Consider the following 23,290-nt stretch of genomic DNA (forward strand, 5'->3'; position numbering starts at 1 on the left):
AATTTTCACTTCTGAGTACTGGAATACAGGAAAAAGTACTCTTTCAATGTTCCTGAACCCCTCCCCATGCCATCCTCTTGAATTCAGAGAGCAAATATTGATTTGGTCCTTGTAGATCCAGAGGGACTCTTCACAACCTGTAGTGAGCATGGAGGGATAAGTTATAAGTACAGCAGAGCAACAAAGCTGTACCTAAAATTGTATGTCTTGCTGCTTAATGGCAAAAGCCACAGATGTATTGGAAGTCATCTGTGGTGTGCTGAAGGCTTTTCGGCTAATCTGAACCATGTATACCCAGACTCCTGATATTAATGTCTGGGAAGCCCAGCTACAAAAATCATATGGAAGATCTTATATATGGAAGATCTTGGTGCTGGGCAAGAAACCATTATGGTATCTAAAGTTCTGTAATGTGCGAAGTATAACACTGACTACAACTAACAGCCCATGAAACACCCTGGCTGCATGACTGATTGTGTTGCTTTGTCAGCTTTTTGTGGCATTTCCAGGCCAGCCTGAGTCACTTGCTTTTGTTCCTCTTTCCCTGTTTAAAATGATGAGAAAAATCATTGCTATGGAACTGCAACTTCAGATTTATTCAGATGCATCTTCTAAAGCCCTGACATTTAAGGATAAAAAGAAAATTCTGCTGTTCTCCTGTTTTGCATATTTGACCTGCTGAAGAGAATTTACTGCTGGTGTAGTATCTCTTAAACCTGAAGTTACAGTAATCCTTGTGTACTTCTGAAAGCCTTGTTTGAAGAGGAACAGCATCAGAAATGAGAAACATTAAGGATAGAAAGTCTGAAATAATGGTTAATTCTCTGAAGTCAACACATGCAGGATATTCTCCCGTCGCACACCAAATCTGGTGCCTTGGCTAGTATGCAGCCTCATTATCTCAGTGATTGGCCAGAGATGAAGCCTAAATGTAGGCTGGCATGAAAGTACTGGGAAGGCTGGAGGTGTTTGGGCTGGATCCTGTTCATGGTTTGATCTTATACTCACTATTTAGCTCAAGAAAACCACTCTTCTGCATCTGTTCTCTTGTGAAATGAGAAGGCTGAGACACTCAGTAAGCTTGCACCTGGGGCAATGGGCAAAGAAGGAAGGGTGCTTTAGTGCCCCTCTCATGTTTTCTTTAATGCCAGCCAGGGCAGAGTGTGTTCCCTCAGCATGTGATGTAGTTACACACCTGTGCAGCCCTCTGATCTGTGTTGGAACTGTGACTTCTGCTGTTTAATTAATTTGCAGTTCATGGATGAATGAAAAATGCCTCCAGATTGCTCATGTGCTGGTTATTCCAGCAATAAGAGTTTCTTGGAGAATAATCCAGTGTGGAACTTCTTTCTTACAAAGGAACTGGTGTAATCGATGTTTCTGTGCTGTCCCTCCTCTAAACAGTACTCCAAAAAAACCTTCATCAGTTCATCTGAGGCAAGGAGCTTTACTAAACCCAGATGACCTCTGGTCCACGTGACTTCATTTGTTCCTCTCTTGGCTTTGATTTGGTTGTGGTTTTTATTTCTTCCCCTCCCCACCTTCCCTAAATGTCAGGCTGTGACATGAAATTGCATGCAAGGTTTGGGAGCTCTGGAACAAGCTCCACATATCTCAAAGATCTTTATCCCTCCCAATTCCCCTATCACTTGCCCAATGATTGTCCTCTTTCCCTTCCCAGTGGAAGTCTGACCTGTGATACACCTAATCTTGTCCCTTTTGATTTATAGCAATGCATGCACTAGCAATTGTAGCCTTGTATGTAGTGTAGTCTGTAACTGGAGAATAACCTGCCTGCTCCTCTCCGATTTACTCAATAAGTCATTAGTTAAATACTCAGTGGTACAAGATAATTGGGAAGCAGGTGAGTCCTCTTAAAATCAGGTTTATCAAAGACAGAGTTTATTCTATTAAAATTTAGTTGGTTTTAATCTGAAGCTTCTGAATTCAGGCACATGGATATTTCTCATCACTTTTCAAGGTCCTTTTGATTAGCTCACCTGGTTGGACTGTGTTCCTGTTGCTTTACATATGGATTACAGCTGCAGACAAGGTGGAGAGAGCAGCTCCAGCCCTAATGGGGAGTCTGCATTACCTGGAAAAAGGATCAGTCTAAGGGAGCAGGGAGCTCATTCTTCACAGTGTGCTTGTTTGGGCACACTGGACTGTGGCGTTATCACTGACCTCTGAGCTAATGACCAACATCTACCTGACTGGGCTGCTTTCACTTTACAGCTTTGGGATGTTGTTTTCCAACATACTTAGTTACAAAACTGCCACCTTTTAACCATGAGGGCTGTATTCACAGTGATACTCCACCAAAAATGAGCAAGAAAATCACAAAATGTTGATCTGACGATACCAGCCCAACTCAGAAACCGAAGATTTTACATTTCCAAAACCAAAAATGGATCGTGTTTACAAAACTGAGCCATGTTCTTCCATTCTTACTGGGTTTTTCTCTTTTGTTTTTTTCCTAAGCTGCAGTAATAGCAATATAAAGGATTTTCTAATAACCTTGAAAACTGTCTCCAGCTACCTTGCAGCAAAAGTGAAGGTGGGAACTTTCCATCTACCTCAAGGAAGAACTTTATTCTTTTTTTTTAACACCATTAAGCCATTAAATTATAAGGTCATTTAAAAGCTGACTGTATCAAATGGTGCACATCTTCCTCTACTTAAGAAATAACAACATCCATCCCTCGTGCATGCGATAAAGTGCAAGGTCTTTTCAATGGTATTGCACCTTTGTTTTGTGTCAATTGTTAACATGACAGAAATGTTAAATTATGTCTTTGCCTAAAGAAAAGCTGAAAGTGACAGCGTGGTTATGGTTCTTAGCAGGACTTTGGTCTCAGAATCAGGAGACTGGAGTTCTATCCCTGGCCTTGCAGTTGCAGTATGACACCAGCCAGGTCACTTCCACTTTCTATGCTTCTCTTGCCTAACAGCTGAGATTTTCTTTCACTGCAATGCTGGGGTCTAGGGCACAAAGGGAGCTGGGTGTGGGCACTATCCCAACGCTTACTGCCAAGCGGTAGAAGGTGTTGCAGTGATGGTAGCGCTGCTGCATGAGTCTTGGCTGACTTTTCATGCTTTTACAGAAAGTGTCGGATGTGCAGTTTTAGCAATGCAGTGATGTGGGTTAAAGAAGCAAGATGTTTAACTTCTGATCTCCTTTAGCTGTGGAAAGTCCTGGAATGCTCTTGCCCCGTGTAACAGCACTCTGTTGTGATTTCTGGTGGGCACATACAGAAATACTAAAACCAATTTGGAATGTTTTGGGTATGAAGGAGCTGATGCTGTCTAGCCATAGTTAACTGTGGCACCAGTCGCTTATTGATTAACTGCTTGAGTCTCAGTTCTGCCTCTTTATTGCAGCTGAAGTGCCTTTTGAATTCTTAGGAAGCTAATTCTGTGGCACTGACCCCTGATATGAGTAATGCTTCAGGTTTTTTGTCTTTCCTGATCTGGATGAGCAGCATTCTGGGACTATTCTGCTAGCCCAAAAATATTTGTGGACGAGTGGCAGGACAAATTACTCTTAAATAGCTTGTTTCTTGTGTTCTCTTCAACCTGTCTCCCACCCTCTCTTTAATGGATCTTTTAAATATACCCCTGTTCCTTGGCTAAGTAGCTGCCACAGTGCCTGAGCAACGGACAGTGACGCTTGACGTGGATGTGAATAACCGCACTGACCGTTTGGAGTGGTGCAGTTGTTATTACCATGGCAACTTCTCCCTGAATGCTGCCTTTGAAATCAAGTTACACTGGATGGCAGTGACTGCAGCTGTTCTTTTTGAGATGGTAAGAGTGAGTCCTTCTGTTTTGGGTGGCCACAGCAATGCCCCTCTGGCCTCTGTATCCGTTTGACTACTGAGGACATTGTCATGGGAAGTATTAGAAAAGAACAGTGGGTTGGATCTGTCCTTATTTCCATAAGTCATTTTACTGGTGGTGGTTAGCACTGCTGCATCTGGTCATCATTTATCATGCTATCTGTACTCGTTCTGTATGCAGGATAGTTTCCTGCTTTTAGGGGGCTTCATGCACAGTGTGCATAGAACAGTGCAGGTCAAGGTGATGAATTTGAGTCCTCTTTAGGCAAATCTTAAGCATCAAGCTGGACATTTGGAAAAAGAATGCATTTCACATTGCATTCCTTCTATCCCCAAACCTGAGAACTGTAAGTCTTAGTGGAACTGCTTTTGTGAGAGGGCTTTTCCAGGGAGTGTGTTCTTCCAGTTCAGCAATGCTGTTGAACTAGCTGAAGACATTTGGAACTGGAAATGCAAGTGGCTTGTGTCACTTCTTAATTTTTAGATTTTGTTCATTTTCCCCTTTGTCGCTTCTGTAAACCCCATATTATTTAACACCAGGTTTCACCCCACCCAGCCAGCCAGCACTAGGGGATTGGTTTTGCTTCTATTTAAAGTCTATTGCGCTGTTCCAGTAAAGCAGCAGTGCTTAGCCGCTGATGGTATGTAGGCTGAATCAGTTCCTGAAAAATGTCCTATTTTAAAGTGCTTTGTGATTGATGTGGCACTTCAAACAAGAAAGCCTGATGGCTTGTGCTTGTACTGCTTTACCTACAAGGATGCTTGTGTGCTTGCCATACAAAGGAAGCGGAGCCTGTGGAGAATTGAGCATGTCTGATCTCTTCTTGGGAAATGAGTTGGTCCTATGCCCATAAGTGCTCTTCTTCAGTTTGACACATGTCACATAATTTCTTGCTTCAATCTCTTCTCAGGTTCAGGGTTGGCATCGCAAAGCCACATCCTGTGGTTTCTTGCTAGTTCCAGTCTTGGAAGGACCATTTGCTTTGCCCAGTTACTTATATGGAGACCCACTTCGAGCTCAGTTGTTCATCCCACTCAATGTGAGCTGCTTGTTGAAAGAGGGCAGCGAGCATTTGTTTGACGGTAAGAAGTGTTCTTTGTTTTGCCTCTTTACACTTTTCTGCAAGCAGGTCCCTTCTGGCATGCAGCTGACATGAAGAACCTCATTTACTAGACATGCATTTCAGCAGCCACCCTCAGGAAGGGTGGCACTTGGGGGAAGCTGTAGTGACAGGCTCATCAGCATGCAACAGTGTATGAAGTTGGCAGCAAGAAGTACCAAAGCACAGGAAAGGTTGTCTCCCCACTGATCTTTGTTGCCATAATGTTGCATATCATTATAGAGTAATGATAATCAACCAAGCAGTTGTTCTATTTGACAGGATGTCACATTGTAAGAGTCTGTTTTGCTGGTAGACCCTGCCCACAGCTGCTCTGCAATTGTACCCAGCATTTGTTTGTTCTCCCTTCAGTGAGATTAGGCTTTCACGACTTCCATCCTCCTGGGTTTTTGTTGTTGTTGCTATGGTTACATTCGTGGTAAGAGTGTTTGCACATGAGATTAAGAGCTAGAAACTGCAGTCTCTTTTTCTGCAATGTGACTTTGCCTCTTTTGAGTGATGCTGTTCTGGTCAGGTGGAAGCTCAGAGATCAGAAAGCTCTATCCCCATGCAGAGAGGGGCAAAAGTGCATCGTGAGAAGGGACAGTTGGGAAAAGGCTCTGTTTTAAAATAGTAAAGATGATAGTTTATTTTCATTAACCCAGTGCCCAGGGTTACAGGTGTCTTGTCAGTGTAAATCAGTCAGTGACAGAGCCATGTGCTGTGAGATCACCATAACCCCACTGACTTTGAACGATTATTTTCAGAGCACTTCATGGTGGCACACAGCAGCCTGCTCCCCCTCCTTGCCCCCTCCCACACACCCCATTATGTTGTTCCCCTTCATCTCAGGAGCTAAATGAAAAGCTAAATTCAGGCATGAATCTGCTACTGGAGTGTGCAAGACATGTCTCTAATAGGATGGTGTTCAAGGGACAGCTGACAGGAAAACAAGTGACTAAAAGAAATGATTATTAAAAACAGGTCTTCTGAGATAAACTGTGGTCTTGAAGGAAATAAAGCAGCTTTACTGGGCAATTGTGACCTTCTGTTTGTTTTAGGCTTTGAACCAGAAACATACTGGGACCGTATGCACCTCCTTCAGGAAGCAATAGCACACAGGTATGTAGAGAGCAGAGTGACTGAAAGGTTCCTGTCTCCCTGGATGATGCAGGGGGAAGATCTCTGCTGAGCTGTCACTCCTGAGTCGTGTGGGTTCTGTGCTGTCTGCCTCTCTGAAGTCTGCTTGCAGGTTATTTGACAAAAATATAACTAGAATGCCTGGAGGTGGCTCTGTGGGTGCAAGGGGCAGGTAGATAGTGTTTCAGCCTGTCACTCATTAGTAAACCATACTCTCCTTGTAGGGAGGGCATTGCCTTTGGAAGGTGCCCTGTTATTTTAAGTTAGAAGCAGACAGTCTGTAAATAGATTCCTTTCTGAGAAGGGATAGTTACTTCCTTCATGTGTACTTACCCAGTCTTGATTTGGATGACAACCAATGATTGACAATAGGCAGGAGACTGGGATGTGAGCTGGATACCAGGAGGTTTTGCCTGGTTTAAGAAGGAATTGTTGGAAACTTAGAAGGAGAACAGTTGCTGAAAGGAAATACGGCTGCTTATGTCTAGCGTGATAATGGAATGCTCAAAGTTCAGCAGTATCCAGAACTTTCTGCCTCCAGCTGAAGATCTAGAACTGTCATGCAGCACGAGCAGGAGCTTAGCCCCCTTTGTGTGCTTGAGCTGCTAGTTTGTATCATGTTATTGCTGCCAAGGTCTTTTTCATGACAGAGAAACTGCCTTTTGTAATGGACTTTAGCTTGGAAATAAGCTTTCATTAGCTTAGAAAGCAGGAGAGGAACAGGTATTCTACAAACAGCAGAGAACGATCAGGTGAGCTGCTTGAAGTTCTGCATGGAATATTGCCTGGCACGGAAGAAAATGATGTTACAGCTTGAAACATGCCCAAGGAATGTCAGTCTTGGCTATCACTGTTCCCTCATCCATGTGCAGCTGCCCTGTTTCATCAGAGCTCCCAGACTGAGCTACTGGTGCTCTTGCTTCCGGCATGAGTTAGAACAGAGATCAGTGTGCAGTTACAGGCTTTCACACAGTGCCTGGCAGGGTGGAGGGTGTTTGGAGAAGCCCAGCTCTCTTCATCCCTTTTCCCCTTGCCTTCAGGCCATAAGAAAAGGGGCCATAAGTGACAGGGGAAGGTTGACCCTACCTTGGGCTGAAGGAATCCTAGCTGGAGTGACTCTTTTACATATCTATATATGTGTGTGTGTGTATATATATATGAAATATTTCTTTTTCATTCTCCTGGTGTTTGTTCTCCAGATTTGGATTTGTGCAAGATAAATACTCGGCCTCTGCATTCAACTTCCCAGCTGAGAACAAGCCCCAGTATATCCATGTCACAGGTGAGCAATGTTTGGCAGTCACTGGGGTAAGGAGGAGGCTGTTATAAACAGAAGAACCATTTTACATGCAGTTTGTGTTTTATGCTAGTGATTTGGTCCTCATTATGTCCCTGGTCACATGACAAGTAGGTGTATCAGCCAGATCAAACCAGAGAGGCAATGTGGAAAGTGCAAGGTGTTGCTGCTCATCAGTGGCGTTGAAGTCTTGCTTTATAGTGTCTCTGAAGCATTTCTTTCCAGGAGATGGAAAAATAAAAAAGGCAAAACTTGTTCCAAGTGCAGTGTAAATAAATGGGTATCTAGAAGCTGGAAGGAGGGAAAGGTGTTGGGACAAGTCAGTGCTCTGTTCTCATGCTTAAGTTCAGTTGTATATGCATCTCTACTAATGTATACTGGGGGGGAGATAGAGAAAGCATTTGCTTTCATTATTGTTCTTCATAAATGTTGATCTATCAGCACTTCTAACTAAGCTTCATGCATGGCATATTACAGTAAAACAACAGTGTTTTCAGAGGGGTTGCTGATGCATGAAAACAATGATGGGAAGAGACCTTTTGGAAAATTGCAGGAGAGATGGAAATTGATGTAAAGTTAGAAAATGGATTGGAGCCTGCATCTTTGCTTCATTCCCGTCTACCAGGAGAAAGGCAAGAACAAGTGTGCTCTCTGCGTTGTAAATTGCAGGAAGAAGTAGCACGTAAAAGCAAAGGAGGAGAAGCGTATCCCATTTTCTCTTGCTAAGAGGCAATTAAACGACACTTAGTTCAGCTACAAGGTGCTTAAGAGTAAAGTCCTGTCTGTTTCCCCTAGGGACAGTGTTTTTGCAGCTCCCATATTCCAAGCGGAAGTTTTCTTGTGGGCAGCAGCGTCGCCGGCGCAACTCCACGAGCTCCACCAACCAGAACATGTTTTGTGAGGAGCGCATCGGCTACAACTGGGCCTACAACACCATGCTGACGAAAACGTGGCGCTCCAGTGCCACCGGGGATGAGAAGTTTGCTGACCGGTTGCTGAAAGACTTCACAGACTTCTGCTGGAACAAAGACAGCCGGCTTGTTCTGTTCTGGACTGATTGTCTGGATAAGATGCATGCAAGTGCTCCGTGAAATAGGGGTGTATCTCTTAGGGAGACAGCTAGAAGTTTTACCTTGTGGCAAGGAAGTAAAGGTGAAGGATGACTGGAAAAGAGCCTCTGTTAGATTCATCTTGAGGCTCCAAGAGGACCTGATCAATATTGCTGTTGATATTCAACAGAACTTGATTAAGCCCTTGGAAAAAGAATCTGAGCTGTTGGCTTGCCAATATCTATCACCTGACCTCAGCTTGGTTTCAAGTAGCTGCAGTCCTTGATTGCCAAAATTTGTGTTAGAGCAGAGGTAAAGGAAGGAGAGTGCAAACGGTTTTCAAGGGCGCTCAGATTCAGCCCAGTGTGATGGTAGTAGCTTACCGTCGTTGGAAGTGATTGGTATCTGATGTGCCTGGCAGCAGCCTGCCTCTTTCCCTTTTGAGGTGTACCTGATTGTGTGAATATGTAAGATAAAATGTGAGAGACGCTTGTTAAGTTTCATACGTGTAAATAAGTAAAAATGCAGAAAATCGAGTGACATGGTGTTTTGTTTTAACTGCAGACAGCAGTACAAAATCAGGGAGTGGAGGAGAATAACTGCCAAAAGGAAATACTGCTGCTTATCTCCAGCATGGCAGTGGAATGCTCAGAGTTCAGCAGTATCTGGACTTTCTGCCTCCAGCTGTGGATCTAGAACAGTGTCATGCAGCAGGAGCAAGAAGGCAGTTACTGTCGCGCATGGCCAGCTTCCAAGTGTAAGGAGAAATCACGGACAATTGAACACAAGATGCTGCTGATGGGAGTAACAAAAAGGATTCTGAGCAGACTTTTAGGATGTATCTGCATGTAGCAAAAGGAAGATGCCTCCACTCCAGTATGTAGCCTTTGTCTTTGCAGAGCAAGGTCAGGTACGGCACATGGACTTGGCACGAGCTGGTTACTGAAGTGCGGGTTAAGGGTGGGTTCACATCCGGCCCCTGGTAGCGCTATGCACTGGGGCTGTTGACTCGCTCTGAGATCCTCAGTGTTGTTACCTGTCCTCGGTACGCTGAGGTCAGCAGAGGGCGGGCATACACCGGTGTTCGGACCTGACTGAAGGACAAATCGTAGCTGCTTCAGTTTTACCCCCTACACTGAGTCTGGGTGACTGCTGCGCTGTTAGGCAGTACCCTCCTGGAGAAGGTGGGTAGCAGTGCATGTCTGAGCCCCATTAGCATCTTAACACGTACTCTCCACTACAAAACCCCTTTGCTGCCCTCTCCGCTCGGTTCTGCGGTGCAGGTGGCCGCAGCAGCGTGTGGAGCAGCCGGGCGGGGCGGGAGCAGCTCCGCGCCCCCCGCTGGGCAGCGGCACCCAAGGTGGGGGCCCGGCGGGGCTGGGCTGGATCCCGCGGGGCGGGAGGAGGGAGGGAGGCAGGGGGAGGCCTACCCGCGCCCCGCCGCTCTCCTCCGGGCACCGGAGGACCGGGACCGGGTGGACTCTGGCGCGGCCGCTGCCTCGGGACGGGCCAGAACGGGACGGGGCTGCCGGGGTGAACCCGCTCCTCAACCTCGCAGGTATCTACCAGCTTTTCCTCCTTCTGTCCGGCGGGGCTGGAGCGGTCCAGGGGTTGGGAGTGCCCGAGGGGACCCGGTGGGCACAGGCATCCTTTCCCCGGGCAAACACCAGCTCCGGCACCCATTGGAGTCACGCTTTGCTGTAACTGCCGCCTCCCCCTGTCCTTGTCCCGTGCCATTTTGGAGGAGAAAGCTCATTAATTTCACTCGAGTGTCTCTAGACTTTGTGCTCTGGTAGTTTTTAACCTGTTCCCGTGGGGAGCTGGGTATGGAGGTTTGGGCTCTGAGCCGCATGGCCAATGCTGGCACTTCTGCAGCACCGCCGGTGTTCCCAGCCACTCGGGGACTCAAGCGGGAACGGCTGGGCCCACCCCTGTGTGCAGTTCCTCCTTCAGCCACCGAGTTTTGGGGCGAGTTTGATGTGTCTTTCTGAGCTCGGTTTTCTCAGCCACAAGCCTGGGGTGGCTTTAGCCTTTCAGGCTGCTTTAGGCCTAGTTGTGAGTGTTCTGAGATCCCCAGGCTGCTTTTAACACCACAGTGAATTTCTTCCCTTTATTAAAACAAAAACCCCAAGCATACCATGGAAGGTAAAAATGGGAGATAATAGTTTTTATCTAACCACAACTCACAACTTTGTGCATTGCATAGAAAAGTCTTTCAACAGGACATAAGGATGAAGCGGTTCATGGCCATGTTAAACAGGAATAAAAACAAGGATCCCCCGCCTGCCAAGCTGCTGGATCTAGCAGGACAGCTTTGCCAGGATCTCCAGAGCTCATTTCCTAGTCTGGAGAAGCTGGTTGGGGCCATGATGGGATGCAAGCACAAGATGTATTTTCTCACTAACATCCATGTTGTCCAAGCTTGCGTGTTTGTTCATATCCAGAAAGGGCAGCATGACACAGCCTGCAGACTGCTGGAGGTAGGGAACTGTTCTTTGTTTCTTCATGCAGGCAAAAGCAGTATTAGAAAAACAGCAGTTAGAGCTGTTAGTGCAGAAGTATCCAAAGAGCAGGACATGGAGTGTTTCCAGCTGGCATTCGGCAGCAGAAGGTGATAGGTGTGCTTTGGTTGACCTGAAATGCAAGATAAAAACTGCTACAGGCAGTTACTATTAATCAGCCAAGGGGCAGAATGTAACTGGGTGATTATGGGGTTGGCTGTAGTTTGTGAAAGCAGGATTTTTGTTCTCTAAAGGGATGGTTCTTCGAGTTTTTCACAAATTTAGGGCTCAGGATGTAAAAGCCTTGGGGAAGCCAGGTCTAGAGGGCATCCAGGATGGGAAGATAATGAGGAAGGCTGGATGGTACCACTCAAGGGGAGGAATTTTGGCCTCAAGATCTGGTAATGTAGCCCTTTTCACCAGGGAAAAGGGGAATTAGGCAACTCCTTCTGTACATTAGAGGAAATTCAGGGAGCCATAGACTTGGATAATGCTACCAGCTTTGTCAGGCTAGTAGGAACCTCTGAGTAAGTTTCTGGCTGTTGAGGGTTTTCTCCTTTACAGGAAGCCTGGCTGACTACCTGGAGAGAGTTTGCTTACATGCTGTTTTGGTTTTAGTATAGCAAGGCAGAACAGAAGGAGAAGCTGGTGCAACTTTGGCATGAGATTCACTACCGGAGGGTAATGGAGCAACATCACACAGATTTTCTGACACCGCTGCAGAAGTTCCGTTGCAGGAAGAGGTACCATGGTGTGGGGGAACAGATTCATTTTTCTTTGCTGCATCTGGTAGATGCAGGGCATAGGAATGCAGAGGCTGGTTTTGCACCTCAGGATGCTGCTTCTCAGAGCTAGGTGGTTCTTGACGGTTTGACCACTTGTGGCAATGTGAACGAGACTTCTGGGGTTATTTTTTAATCCTGTTTTCTCCTGTGTACAGGAATCCTCCACCTATTTCCCTTTGTCCTGAAGGTTTGAAGAATCGAAACCATTCAGATGAAGTGCGCCAGCGACTGCACAGGTTTGCTGCAGAGGTGACAACAAATCCAAACAAGAAACAGCGGGTAGGGATATGCTACTTCTAACCAAGTCTCCTTGTCACAGAGAAGCAGAACTCTGTGATCAGGGGTCTAGAACTGATTTCATTCTAAATCCCTGTTTTCTAAAGCCCCAGTGGGGCTGGGATTCCCCAGACTTGATCTTTTCCTGAAGGTTTCCTTAGAAGAATCACTGGGTTCATGCTAAGTAATCTCACTTGCTTTGGACAAAATGATCAGGAGATATAAAGTTCCTCACTAAGCTTCTAACAGTTCTAATTTGGTAGTGGTTCAGCATAGGCAGCAAAACAGCCATCACTCAGAAGAGCTGTATCAGAGTGATAAATAGTTCTGACTTGAGTGAGTTATAGCCTGTATTAAATTGCTTTTTGCTTACCAGAATATATTTTATACTGCCTTATCACATTAAATTCACAGAATTTGAAAACGTGATAAGTTGTGTTCATGTCTGCCTCTGTCTTCCTTATTTGAACAAGGATAAATCTGTAATGGAAGTGACATGTGAATTAATTCAGTAATCCTTGTTGATTACTCCCTCGCAAGGTGAAGGCTTCAGACTGTCAAGTCTGTCTCTGCGGTGCTCAATTTTTCCAGCACCCTTCTCGCATAAGGCAGGATGGCTTGGGGAACAGCTCTGCAGCGTGGAGTTGCTTTATTTCACAAAGCAGCAACAACTTCGAAATGTTCATTAAAAAAGCCCCCCGCAATCTGGTTTGGGAGCATAATGAGGTTGCACGGTTAAGTCCTAAAAGGTCAGGATACAATGATCACTTATGCATTAATTTCCCAATACGTTCTTCACTTATGTGATCTCATTCTTTAGCAGTTTCATACAGCAGACATTTTTCTGTGAATGTGATACAGATGTTTATGCTGCTTACAGTTTGTGAAAACTCTGTAACGTGGTAAACACATTAGTGTTCATCCTGTTAGTGTCACGGTAGTGATGCAAAGCTGTCATTCTGTGGGAAGAGCATGCTTCGGTCAGGTTTTCCATTCAAATATAGCAATATAAAATAGCAGTAGATGGGGCTGTTTTGGTTGTGTTGGTTATTTCTTAGCAGACAAATTGAGTAGGGGAGCAGGGGGGAATGTATGTGTTCCAACAACTCTTTTGAGTTTACAAATCAGTCTCCTCAATGGGATCCACTTGTCAGAGCCTTAGTGATCAAATGTCTCTGGGTTTAAGGCTCTTTTGCTCTGTTGCTTTTGGAACTGGAAAAAAAAAGAAAGCCTGATTATTTGGATGCGGTTTGTTCTTTTTCCATTGATCTCCCCTGCACATGGGTTTGCAGGAGGGACTGGCTCGGGACATGAACCTGCAGCCAACTCAGGTCTACAACTGGTTTGCAAATTACCGACGGCGTCAAAAATCTGGCCTCCCTCGTACGGAAAAGCAAAACAACTCATGTCCTGAGAGGGCTCTGGCTTATCCCACAGTGCAGCAGCAGGACAGAGGATTCTATGCTCCACAGACTGCAGGTTTGTTTCTTGCTAATGGGCTTAGGATGTGATCCAGAAAGCTGAAAACCTGCTTTAAATTCCCTCAGGAAAGGAAGGGTATTCCTTTTCCAGAACAGCATCTATATGCTGATGGATCAAGTGGACATGGAAGAGATCTTCTTCAGTGGAGTGCCTCATTGTTTGTCTAGAGGCTGTCACTCATAGAAGAAGCAAACATTGATAGGGCCTGTGCAAGGACAGGCTAACGGAGATGCCCACCTCAGAAGGGGCACTGACAGCAAGTACCTGCAAGGCAGCAGGTTTTAGTGCTCAGATCCTGGGATCAGGGATGTAGTCCAGTAAAACCCAGTATTGCCATGCCCCTTCACAGAATCTTGACCAAATATCAGTCAGGAAGTATAAGAGGGTCTTGCTGCATTTGGCAAATTAGACTTGTTTCATTGTTTTCTGGAGTAACTATTGGTGTTCCTTCACCTGCCTGGCCCACACCTTTCAGATGGACCTTATGTAGGCATCGGCTCTGAGCAAATGGAGAGAACTCTCATGACCTGTGACCCAGGGTGGGACCAGTCAGCTGCAGATCTGGATAAGCCTCCTGAGGGAACATATTTAAAGATGCTGGAATCCAGGTGATGTATGAAAAAGCCTTCACAGTGACAGTTCAGAGATGAAGCAACCTTTAAAGCTGTTAATGGAACTGACTTTCATGTCAGTTCCCAGGAGACATAACTTAGGAGTCTTGACTCCATATATGGGGAATGGTCCATGCTGAGCATCAGGCAGTCAGAGCATCTAGCAGTTAACTTCCCAGCTATCAAGGGCAGGATTCAAAGGTTTAGCTGGTGGGTGCCTCTCTTTGCAAAGCAGTATGTTTGGCTAATTCATTTTCTCCACCATTACAGCTTTATGCCGAGCAGTGAGCTGTATGAAGCGAGGACAAACAAGGCTTTCTTGACCACCCACAGCACTGAACAAACTGTATCATTTTGCCCTGAGGCTATGCTGGAACCAGGAACCTGCTTTAACCCTGCTGTCCTGCAAGCCAGAGAAGCAGCAAGCAGTGCTGATACCAACCCCCAGCTGGGTAACTTTGTCCTGTGCCCCTGTGGATCCCTTACCTTCCCAGATGAACGGCTGGCCATGTGGCAGGCCCCTTGCAGCACCGGAGGAGTCTCTGGCTCTATGTGGACCCCAAGTATAGAAGGTTAGTAAAACTGCACCCAGATCATTGACCTTGAGAGCTTTCAAGCTTCTCTTCCCTTTGCTGTAAACACTCTTGCTCACTTACGTGGGTTTCCAGTGTCATGACAAATGGGAGCAGGGCTTACTTGAGCTCTGCAGTTCTGCTCCCATAGTATCTGTGAGAAAACCCATCGGTTTAAGGTGTTGAAACAGACATTCTTACCTACTCTTTTGCCTAAATTGTAACTGTCTCCATAAGATAGTATTTTTCCAGCAAGGTGGATTCCTTTTAGCATTTCCACTGCAAGAGTCCCTTCAGGTGTTTGCTCACCTTGTCAGTTTTCAAGCTTCTGGGTTTTTCTCAAGAGCTTGCCTGAGCACAGGCTGGGAACTTCTTAACTGTGACAGAGTGAGCATCTTCAGCAACACATTCTCACTTTCCCTTCTCCTTCCTCTTATTCTTTCTCTCTCCCTCTCTGTTTCCTTCCTGCCTGGTCTTGTTCAGCATTCCCACCATCTCTTCTGTTTTTAACAATAGCCTTTGCAGGATATGTAAGTGATGTCCACCTGCTTTTGCTGTAGGTCTGCAGAACAAAAACCGCTGTGACTGCCATTCACCCAACCCTTGTGAATGTAGAGCAAGGAGAGGACGAATAGATGGGTCAGAGGCTGGGGTCATGTTTTCTGTAACTGTCTTTAATGTGAACATTTATTTCAGCAGGTATCAGAGCTCCCTTGAGCAGAGTCCCTCAAGGTGGCTGTATTGAGGCCAGTTCAGGAAGAATCATTCAGCAGTCAGATTTAGAGCTTGAAAGCTTCATCCTTAGAGAAGGACAGCTAGGGACCCTGGAGTCTGTTCTTCCCCACAGGTAAAGGGAATGGAAAGCACAGGGCTTCTTACAGGCAGGAGTGACAGTGATGCTATGGGGTTAGCCTTGTCCTCATCCCCCTGTTGAAGAAGGTTGTAGAAAGAGTGTGGTGATGCATCTCATTTCAGGGGCTTGGCTCTCCTTGTGTCTATCATGTTTTGCAGATACTTCTACCTGTGCACTGGAAATGGGAAATGCTGTATAAGTGTATATGTGGCTTATGGTGGTGGCACAAGGGAGATCTGAGACCAGCCTGATCAGAAAATAAATGAACCCCTCTCTTTAAAGCAGGTTTAGTTTCTAAGCTGTTTGACTGTTTTTCTTTTTGGCAGAAAATCATAAGTTATAGTGATTCAGTGAGAGCTGATTCTGTGGGCTGGGTTGGTAGGGCCCATACTTAATCCTAAAATAGTGTTTGTAGCTTCATAACCTCATGACCAGATTATTCCATAGTGCAGGCTTTCCAAACTGGAAGACAGAAAGACATGCACTATTCTGTCTTTTTGTTTTCCACCTGTAATAAATGTTTTATTAATAAATGTAGGTTTTCTCTGGGACTTGAGATAAATTCAGAGAGTGCAAACCAGCAGCAATCCGTGCCATCTTCCATATGTTACACAACCCCCATAAGTTACATAAAAATAAACACTGCCAAACAGACATGACGAGGTTCCTTTAGTTTACTGATCTGAAAGGCACAGCAGGAGCAGTAGCTCCATTTCACAACCCTTCTGCCTTGACACTGTCCAGCATTTGTGCTAGCATGATGCTGTCAGTAATATGTCGAGAGGTAGGTAGAAGCAGTTTTATTCCTTTTATTCACTTTAAAGATGAGGAAGCAGAGGCGCAGAGAGGTTTTGTCAAGCAACCAGGGAAGGCAGTGATTCACTGGAGATAAAGATCAGTGGGGTTTTGCCTCCCAGTTCCCTGCTGAAATAATTTCTGCCTTTTACCTCTGTTTCCCGGTTGGCTTGATGTTCATGTTCATGTCAGGCTCCTCGCTCTGAACTGACAATCCAGGTCAGGGCATTGTAAACCCACCTCAGTACGTGTTCTAGGATTTGCAGTTTCAAAGAGTGGCTACAGATCATAAAGGACCAGTGAGGCTTGCTGGCACTGCTCTGGCTGGATTTAAAATTGCATGTTCTGACTCCAGAGTGAGCTCATGTTTATTTTTAAAATCTGTTCCACCAGCAGAAGAAATCTATGGTGAATGTCTCCTTGTTGGGTTATGTCAGTTGTGCCAGGAACCTACACACCCTTTATCGTATTCCTGTCAGGGGCAGGACTTGCTGCTTCATTGACACCTTCTGGGGAGGATATAGTTATTTGAACTCTTATTCATAAACCCCGTTTAGTGGCCTGGTCCAGCTTGAACCAGAAAGCCTTTAACTCCCCAGAACACTGTGAATGCTAAGGAACACTGATCTCTTTGGAAATGAGTGATGCCTAGGCTGCAGTCTCATCTAGGCTCTTTCGCAGTTTCTCTCCAAAGAGCCAGGAGACCTCATGTGGGTAGTCTTAAGTAAGAAGAAGGCTCAGTGAATAAGGATCACCTTTGTTATCAGGCAGAGGCCTCTAACAGAGTTACTGATAAGAGAGAAAGTATTGTGTCACCAGAGTCCTCTTTAGCAATAATGTTGTAAGGAGCATCACTCATGTGGGGACTCATGAATCAGGCAAGAGCTTAAACTGTAAGGCAAGTGAGTGTTGCTATCCTGGAAAGACAGGGCAGTGAAGTTACCTCTGTTTACAGACAAGAGTAAAGCACAGAAAAGGAAATTATTTAGCCAAGGTCACCCAAGGGGGTTGGCCTCAGTGTTGTGCTCTCACTGCCCTGCCAACACTTCTGGCTCCCTGCTTCTTAAGTGCAGGGGTAGAGCTACAAGTCAGCACAAGGACCCTTCATCTGCCTGTCTCATTTTCAGAGGTGCTCACCTGGAAAGGACTTGGCCTGAAAGCTCATTAGAACAATTCCTGATGATTTCTTTCATGGGCTCTTTACTGTTGGTCCTACGCACTTGGGCTGTATCCAAGCCTCTTATGATCTACAGGGCTGTGAGGTGGGAGTGTGAGGGGGAACCAGGCTGGAAGCTGACTGTTTCCATCTGCTCCTGCTGCCTGACGGGAGTCTGATCCAGCAAGCGAACTGGAAGTCCCTATGGGACATCAAACAGATGCTTGCCTTTACAGATAGTGGTGTTGTATCCTCTTCGCTCCTTGAGTTGGGACAGGTGGAATGTAGTCCAGCTAATGATTCATGCAAAATATAACTCTCTCATGCCTTCCATTTCAAACAGAAAAGCACACTGAACTCTATGGAGCAAGACAGCCTGCATTTATGAGCCAGCATATTGATTTAGAAAATCACTGCTGAGGTGCTCATTGCAGCTGACTGCCTCTGCCTGCATTTTTGGGATTCCAGCTCCGAGTGCTAGGAATCCTCTTGCTGTTAGGCTCTCCCCTCTGGATAACCCAGCACCCCGACACTGGCAGGCAGCAAGCTCAAAAAGCATAAAAGGAGGCTACTTTTTGGCATGTTGCATAATTAAATCACAGAACTTGTTGCTAAGGGCATTGTGCATGTCAGTGTAAGTGGGCTGCGAAAAGAGATCAGACATTCTTGGTGGGGGAAAGAGGGGGCAAGGGCTTGAGTCCATTTGTCATTAGTAAATGGCATCGCCAAAATGCAGCCTCCAGCAGAGGAGTCCCAAGACTGCTTGCTGGAACCTTCGGTGCATTCCAAGGAATGGCAAGTTGACCCTTACCTTGTTTCTTCTGCTTTTTCCCTATGCTCTGTTACTTGGCACCTTTTGGTCTAGGCCTATATGGCCTTTCATACCCTGGGCTATACCTGGGAGTGGTGGGGGCAGTGATGTTGGAATTATAGATTCTTTTGAGTTGGTGATGAACAGAGAGGACATCCCTTTGTCAAGTACCCAGTGTCTCCCACTTGATCCAGTGCCCGCAGACTGTGACCTCTTCTGAGAGGTTGGCAATGCCCCAGGGGACTTGTGGATGGGGAAGCCATGTCCTCACACTGGCAGCCTTGAAAAGCTATTGTAGAATGGTAGCCAATGTTGTGGCTGTGTCTAAAGCTAAATGTTTGCCTGTTTTGACTCTTAAGGTCTGTGTTTTTAAAATATGTTTCAGGAGAGAGATGTTTTGGTAGACATCTCCTTGTTTATGGGGCATTCTGGGGGCAAAAAGAAGGTCATTCCTGTGTGCTGCTCCTGGTCAGGCTAGTCTTCCCCGTGCAGAATCTCTATTTTCAGGCTGTAACAATTTTGAGAAATGGAGCAGTTTTACAGGCAGTTTAATAGAACTTTGTTGACTGAATGGTCTTGCCAGCAGCCCCTCTTGTCCTGCTGCAAAGCATTACAGTAGGTGCTGAGTTGGGCATAAATACAAATGCATTTGTATATTGTATTTTCTTGTAGTTACTGTCACTCTGTGTTTGGCAAGCCTCAGTGTCCACCTGTTTCTGCACCCTGCATGGAAGAAAGCCAAGCGTTGGGACAAAGCCAGGTGAGAGAACACACCTAATGTTCAGCAAAAGCTGCTCAGGCCTGTACACACCATCTAGCTGTAGCTCTCACAAGGGAGATGTGAAGTATCATATTTAGTATCAAAGGTGTTTGATCAAAGCATACCTTTGGAATCCAGTTCAGAGCAGGATGGGCATTCCCTGGGGTAGTATCCAGCAGACGCTAGAAGGAGAGGTGGTTTTGTTGGTCTTTTCACTTGAATTGCTTATCAGATGCTAATTTTACCAAGTGTGTCATTGAAATGATGGCTAAAGCAGCCTGTACAGATCCAAAGTACTGTTTATGTTTTGAGCAATGGAGAGCTCTGTGGAAAGAAGACGATATAGGAAGAGAGCTGCTTGAGGGCCCTCTGCTCTGCAGGGATCTGCAGAATTTGACTCTGCCTTCTCATCAGACCTCTTAAAGTCTTTCATGTAATTTCCATTTCTAAGACTGTGGTTGATGAGGAAAAGGGATTTTGCACTGTTCCGAGATGGCTGATAACAGTGTATGGAGCAGTATATTACAGGACATGATAACTTGCTTCCAGGGTCTGGATGCAGTCTGCATGCCTTCTCATGATGATTTTAAGGCCGTAGAGAATAGAAGTTAGAAATCTGGCGCTTTCAAGGGGATGTGAGCACATCTTTGAATTAAAAGTCTTTAAAATAGGACCCAAGAAAGCCTTATCTAAACTGTACCTTGAGCTATTTTTTGGCCTCATGAGTGTTGGTCTCCCAGTCAGTTAGCATCCATTTCTGTTTCTCTTGCATTGTGAGCTGCTTAAAAGGATTTTCAAAAGCAGGGGACCGTATCTGCTGGCCTCATTACAGGAAGCGGCTGCAGCTCCGAGGGCAGTAACAGAACCTCTTTCGAGCCTTTGAAAGCATCAATATAAAGATCTGTATCTTGGAGAGTGGCCTTTTTACCAGCCATAATGTGAGCCAGATGAGTAGGAAAGCTTTGGGCATTAATAATGAATGAGCCTTTTCTGACATTTCCAGAGCATGCAGTCTCTACAGCTAGTTTTCATCTTGCTACTTTGCATTCCTGCACTGATTTTGCAGTGGTATAAAAACATGGCACTCAGTGCCTTATGGGCTGGGGAGCAAAACACCCTGTGATGCCTGCAGATGTTGAAAGGGGACATCTTTGGATCTTTTTTTTTAATTTGAGGAATTCAGAAAAGCAATTTTTATGTGTTTTAATGTGTGCTGCAGGAAGAGGAAGGGCTTGAGTGGGTAAGTGATTTTACAGCATTCTACAGACTTCCCAGGCACTCTGTGTCTTGCTGAATCAGCTTGCTCTGGCCTTCTTGCAGGAATATGCAGGTGTTTGGGTCCTATGTCTGAATCACAGGGGTGCAGATGTACTCTTCCTTTTGTCCATGCATGACTTGCAAGTTGGTTTCATAGGTGATGCATCCCAGCAGAGCCAACATGAGAATAAAACAAAAAAAGCAATTTGGATCTGTTTCCTCCCTTCCCTGAAAGCAGCTCCCTTGTTCAGGTGATCACTCCCTTATTTCATCCTGGTCTTACCCTCTGTCAGTTACTTACTTTTATAGGAGCCAGTGTCTTGGGCAAATGGAAGGGAATTGCTCTTCTCTGCATTTCTGAGAGTTGATTTGTGCACTGATTGTGCTTGTCATCTTTATAACCATCTCCTGTACAGATGGATTACCCTATCTGATCTCAGAGCGGAACAAAGACTTTGTTGCTTCCTGCGTGCAGCCCTCACCACTCACGTTCCCTCCCTTCTGCCCAAAGGAGCTTTTCTACCCTGAGCAAGGGCATCGCCATCATTAAGGATCACATGTGGTGAAGCTTTGATTTCTTTTTATGTCTTTCAGGTCGTGGAGGATCCGGTTGGCAACCCGTTAACCAACGACACGTTCTGGGCAGCGTGGCTGCTCTTTGAATTCTCAGCCAGTGGACGAATGTGACCCGCCTGCAGAGATGTTCAATGTGGTCTGCACTTCCCTACGAAACACCCCATCCTTTCCCCATACTTTTTTTGGCATGAATGAGGGGTTTGGCATGGAGATGAACAGAGAGTGAGGTAGAAAGATAATGAAGGTCTGTTGTAATGGTTGCAAAGTTTGGTTTTGTTACAGTTTGGTTAAGAGTTTTGCAAAGGATAGAAGGCACGAAAGGTGCATTGTGGACTGCAGGTTTTGACTAGAGCAGGCTGAAGCTGCACTGCAGATGATAAAAATATCAAGTCGCTGGTTCTGTGGCGGTTAAGTATTTCTACCCATAGCACTGGTCAGATCAGAGTCGTTCATTACATGATGAAGGTAAATGAAGCTCCTGTACTCAGAAAGAGTAAAACTGAGTTTTATTGCCTGGCAGTGGGTATTGGGTAACTTCTTCTCAGGCCTGGAAGGTAAAGTATCAGCTTAGTGCTGGTAAAATACTGCTATTTCTCATCCCTGCATCTCGGTGGTACTGCTGGAGCGTTCAGTACTCCAGAGTATCACAGGTGACACAAACTGGCAGAATTATCAGTGCTGAAGTCAATGTTCTTGCAGTAGGGGCAGGGCCTACCAGCGTTGTCAGTGTTTAATGCTACCTGTATCTCAGATTGCCCAGGAAAGAAGGATGAATGGAGACGTAGGAGCTGCTGAATTCTTGATCCATTGTCAGTGCCCACATCCGAATGGACACAAACTGCCAGGGCCAGTGTGTGACCCTCAGGCGGTCTCTGGCACCAGGCAGTGGCCATCGTGTTCAGACGAGGGCCCTGCAGTGCACCGTGAGTTGTTCAGGCTCAAGTTTCCTACACACTGTAGTAAGTGTGGGGCTGATGCTGTGTAGGCTGGAGGCTGCTTACTCGGCGGGGGTGAGCTGTTCAACTGCGGCTCTCCCAGGGAGTGCATGCTGCTCTGTTCCTGTCTCCCAGCTCCTTTCCTTACTTCACCCAGCCTCAAGGCACCTCTTACGCTCCTTCACCTCACGTTGCTCACGGAGCAGGAGCTCTGTTTTCCTTCCTTTCTCTTAGAGGCTACAAAGCAGAATTGTGTGTGAGAGCATTAGGACATGAAGCATCACATGATGCAGTTTAATCCTGCAAGTCACTGGGCTGTCTTCGGGCTGTTTTCCCTAAGTGTTACTGCTGGGTTTTAAATCTGTAGTGGACAAGGGGTAATCTTCACTGAAACTCCAGCCCTGAGCTACACGAAGTGGACGCCTCCAGTACCTGTTGCAATAACGTTAGCAAATAAAGGTTTTGAATGACTGTTTCTGCAGGCTGCATTTTTCAAGGTGAGGGTGCGAAGTGGTAATTCCCACGCGGTATTTTAATTATGTATTAAAACCCCAGCACCGGCTGCCCGGGCTCCACCTGTGTGCTCTGAGGCCCTGACACGTGCTTTACCCCGGTGGGCCCCCCGGCAGCGCCGTGTTCTTGCTGTGGGAGGGGCCGTGTTCAGAACGGCGGTGCTGGGAAGGGTTGTGATGCACACGTTTACGTCTGTTTCCTTCCACAGAGCGGCCTCGGGTGAACCCAGCCTCGGGCACGGGCAGCACCGGGGCCGGGTGACCGCTCCGCGCTGCGGGTCCGCACCGCCATGGCGGCCTCGCCCCGCCTTCCTGCTTCCTCCCCATTGGTCCGCCGCGGCGGTAGCAACAGCGACAAATATACCCTGCCGCCCGCTGATTGGCTGCCGCCCGCCGTCGAGCCATAGCAACAGCGGCGCGGGGGCGCGGCGCCTCAGAGGGGCGACCGTTGGCGGCCCGCGCGCGCCTCGCCTGAGGGAGCGGCGGGGCTGAGCGGGACAGGGCCCTGCCCGCCGCCGCCGACCGGGACCGCGACCCCGACCCCAGCTGCGCCGTGTGACACCCGTTTACCGGGCCATTGCCCCGTGGTGGGCCAGAGCCGCATCTCTGCGGCCCGTAGTGCAAGGAGAGCAAGACCCTGTCATGCGCCAAGTGAAGCAGCAGCCCCCAAGCAAAGTTCACACTGGATCTTGATAGATTTTTGTGTGAGATCCCAAAAAAAGGTACTTAATTTTTCACCCCTAACGATGTGACGTATCACTGGGATTACTGTGATTTACCTGCTCACTGCTGTGTAATACATGCGGATTACATTGCCCTGCTGTTAAGGACTGATGTATTGGAGTAAAGAGGAATTACGTCTCTTAAAATGAGATGTAGTTTCAGTTTCCTTCAAATACTTAGTGCTGTTCCCTGACAGGGAAGATGATAAAGGTGAGATCAACACAAATTGCATAGAAATTTTAGGTAGCCATCCTTCAAAA

At 46.4% G+C, this 23,290-nt stretch overlaps 2 protein-coding genes across 25 annotated transcripts in view; both read left to right on the forward strand.

Moving 5' to 3' along the window:
- DEPDC5 (DEP domain containing 5, GATOR1 subcomplex subunit) overlaps nucleotides 1–8,959 on the forward strand; it is a 47,354-nt gene extending 38,395 nt beyond the window's left edge. For 8 of the 16 annotated variants that reach the window (XM_062631299.1, XM_062631307.1, XM_062631308.1 and 5 more), the window contains 5 exons: nucleotides 3,638–3,807; nucleotides 4,751–4,922; nucleotides 6,001–6,061; nucleotides 7,279–7,361; nucleotides 8,172–8,959. In XM_062631299.1, coding sequence (XP_062487283.1) covers nucleotides 3,638–3,807; nucleotides 4,751–4,922; nucleotides 6,001–6,061; nucleotides 7,279–7,361; nucleotides 8,172–8,467 — 782 coding nt within the window. In that variant the 3' untranslated portion in view covers nucleotides 8,468–8,959. Of the gene's footprint in view, nucleotides 1–3,634; nucleotides 3,808–4,750; nucleotides 4,923–6,000; nucleotides 6,062–7,278; nucleotides 7,362–8,171 lie in introns of those variants that run through there. The other 8 variants (XM_062631297.1, XM_062631306.1, XM_062631300.1 and 5 more) reach the window with 4 other exon arrangements.
- Nucleotides 8,960–9,085: 126 nt separating this feature from the next.
- ANHX (anomalous homeobox) lies at nucleotides 9,086–21,477 on the forward strand. Of its 9 annotated transcripts, XM_062631320.1 has the most exons (10): nucleotides 9,086–9,983; nucleotides 10,632–10,905; nucleotides 11,545–11,669; nucleotides 11,867–11,990; nucleotides 13,280–13,466; nucleotides 13,945–14,077; nucleotides 14,351–14,652; nucleotides 15,349–15,499; nucleotides 18,940–19,027; nucleotides 20,879–21,477. In XM_062631320.1, exons 2-10 carry the CDS (start codon nucleotides 10,657–10,659, stop codon nucleotides 20,969–20,971), a joined length of 1,452 nt encoding a protein of 483 aa, XP_062487304.1. In that variant the 5' UTR covers nucleotides 9,086–9,983; nucleotides 10,632–10,656; the 3' UTR covers nucleotides 20,972–21,477. The 9 variants fall into 9 exon arrangements, 8 of the variants coding, with proteins under 8 accessions (XP_062487304.1, XP_062487311.1, XP_062487303.1 ...); XM_062631327.1 differs by lacking the exon at nucleotides 10,632–10,905; XM_062631319.1 differs by lacking the exon at nucleotides 9,086–9,983 and having other exon boundaries at nucleotides 9,990–10,905.
- Nucleotides 21,478–23,290: the final 1,813 nt, after the last annotated feature.

The sequence above is a fragment of the Pezoporus occidentalis genome, unplaced genomic scaffold (genome assembly GCF_034315485.1).
Source record: "Pezoporus occidentalis ecotype Australia unplaced genomic scaffold, CSIRO_AGI_Poc_V1 ctg37, whole genome shotgun sequence".
Lineage (NCBI taxonomy): Eukaryota > Metazoa > Chordata > Aves > Psittaciformes > Psittacidae > Pezoporus > Pezoporus occidentalis.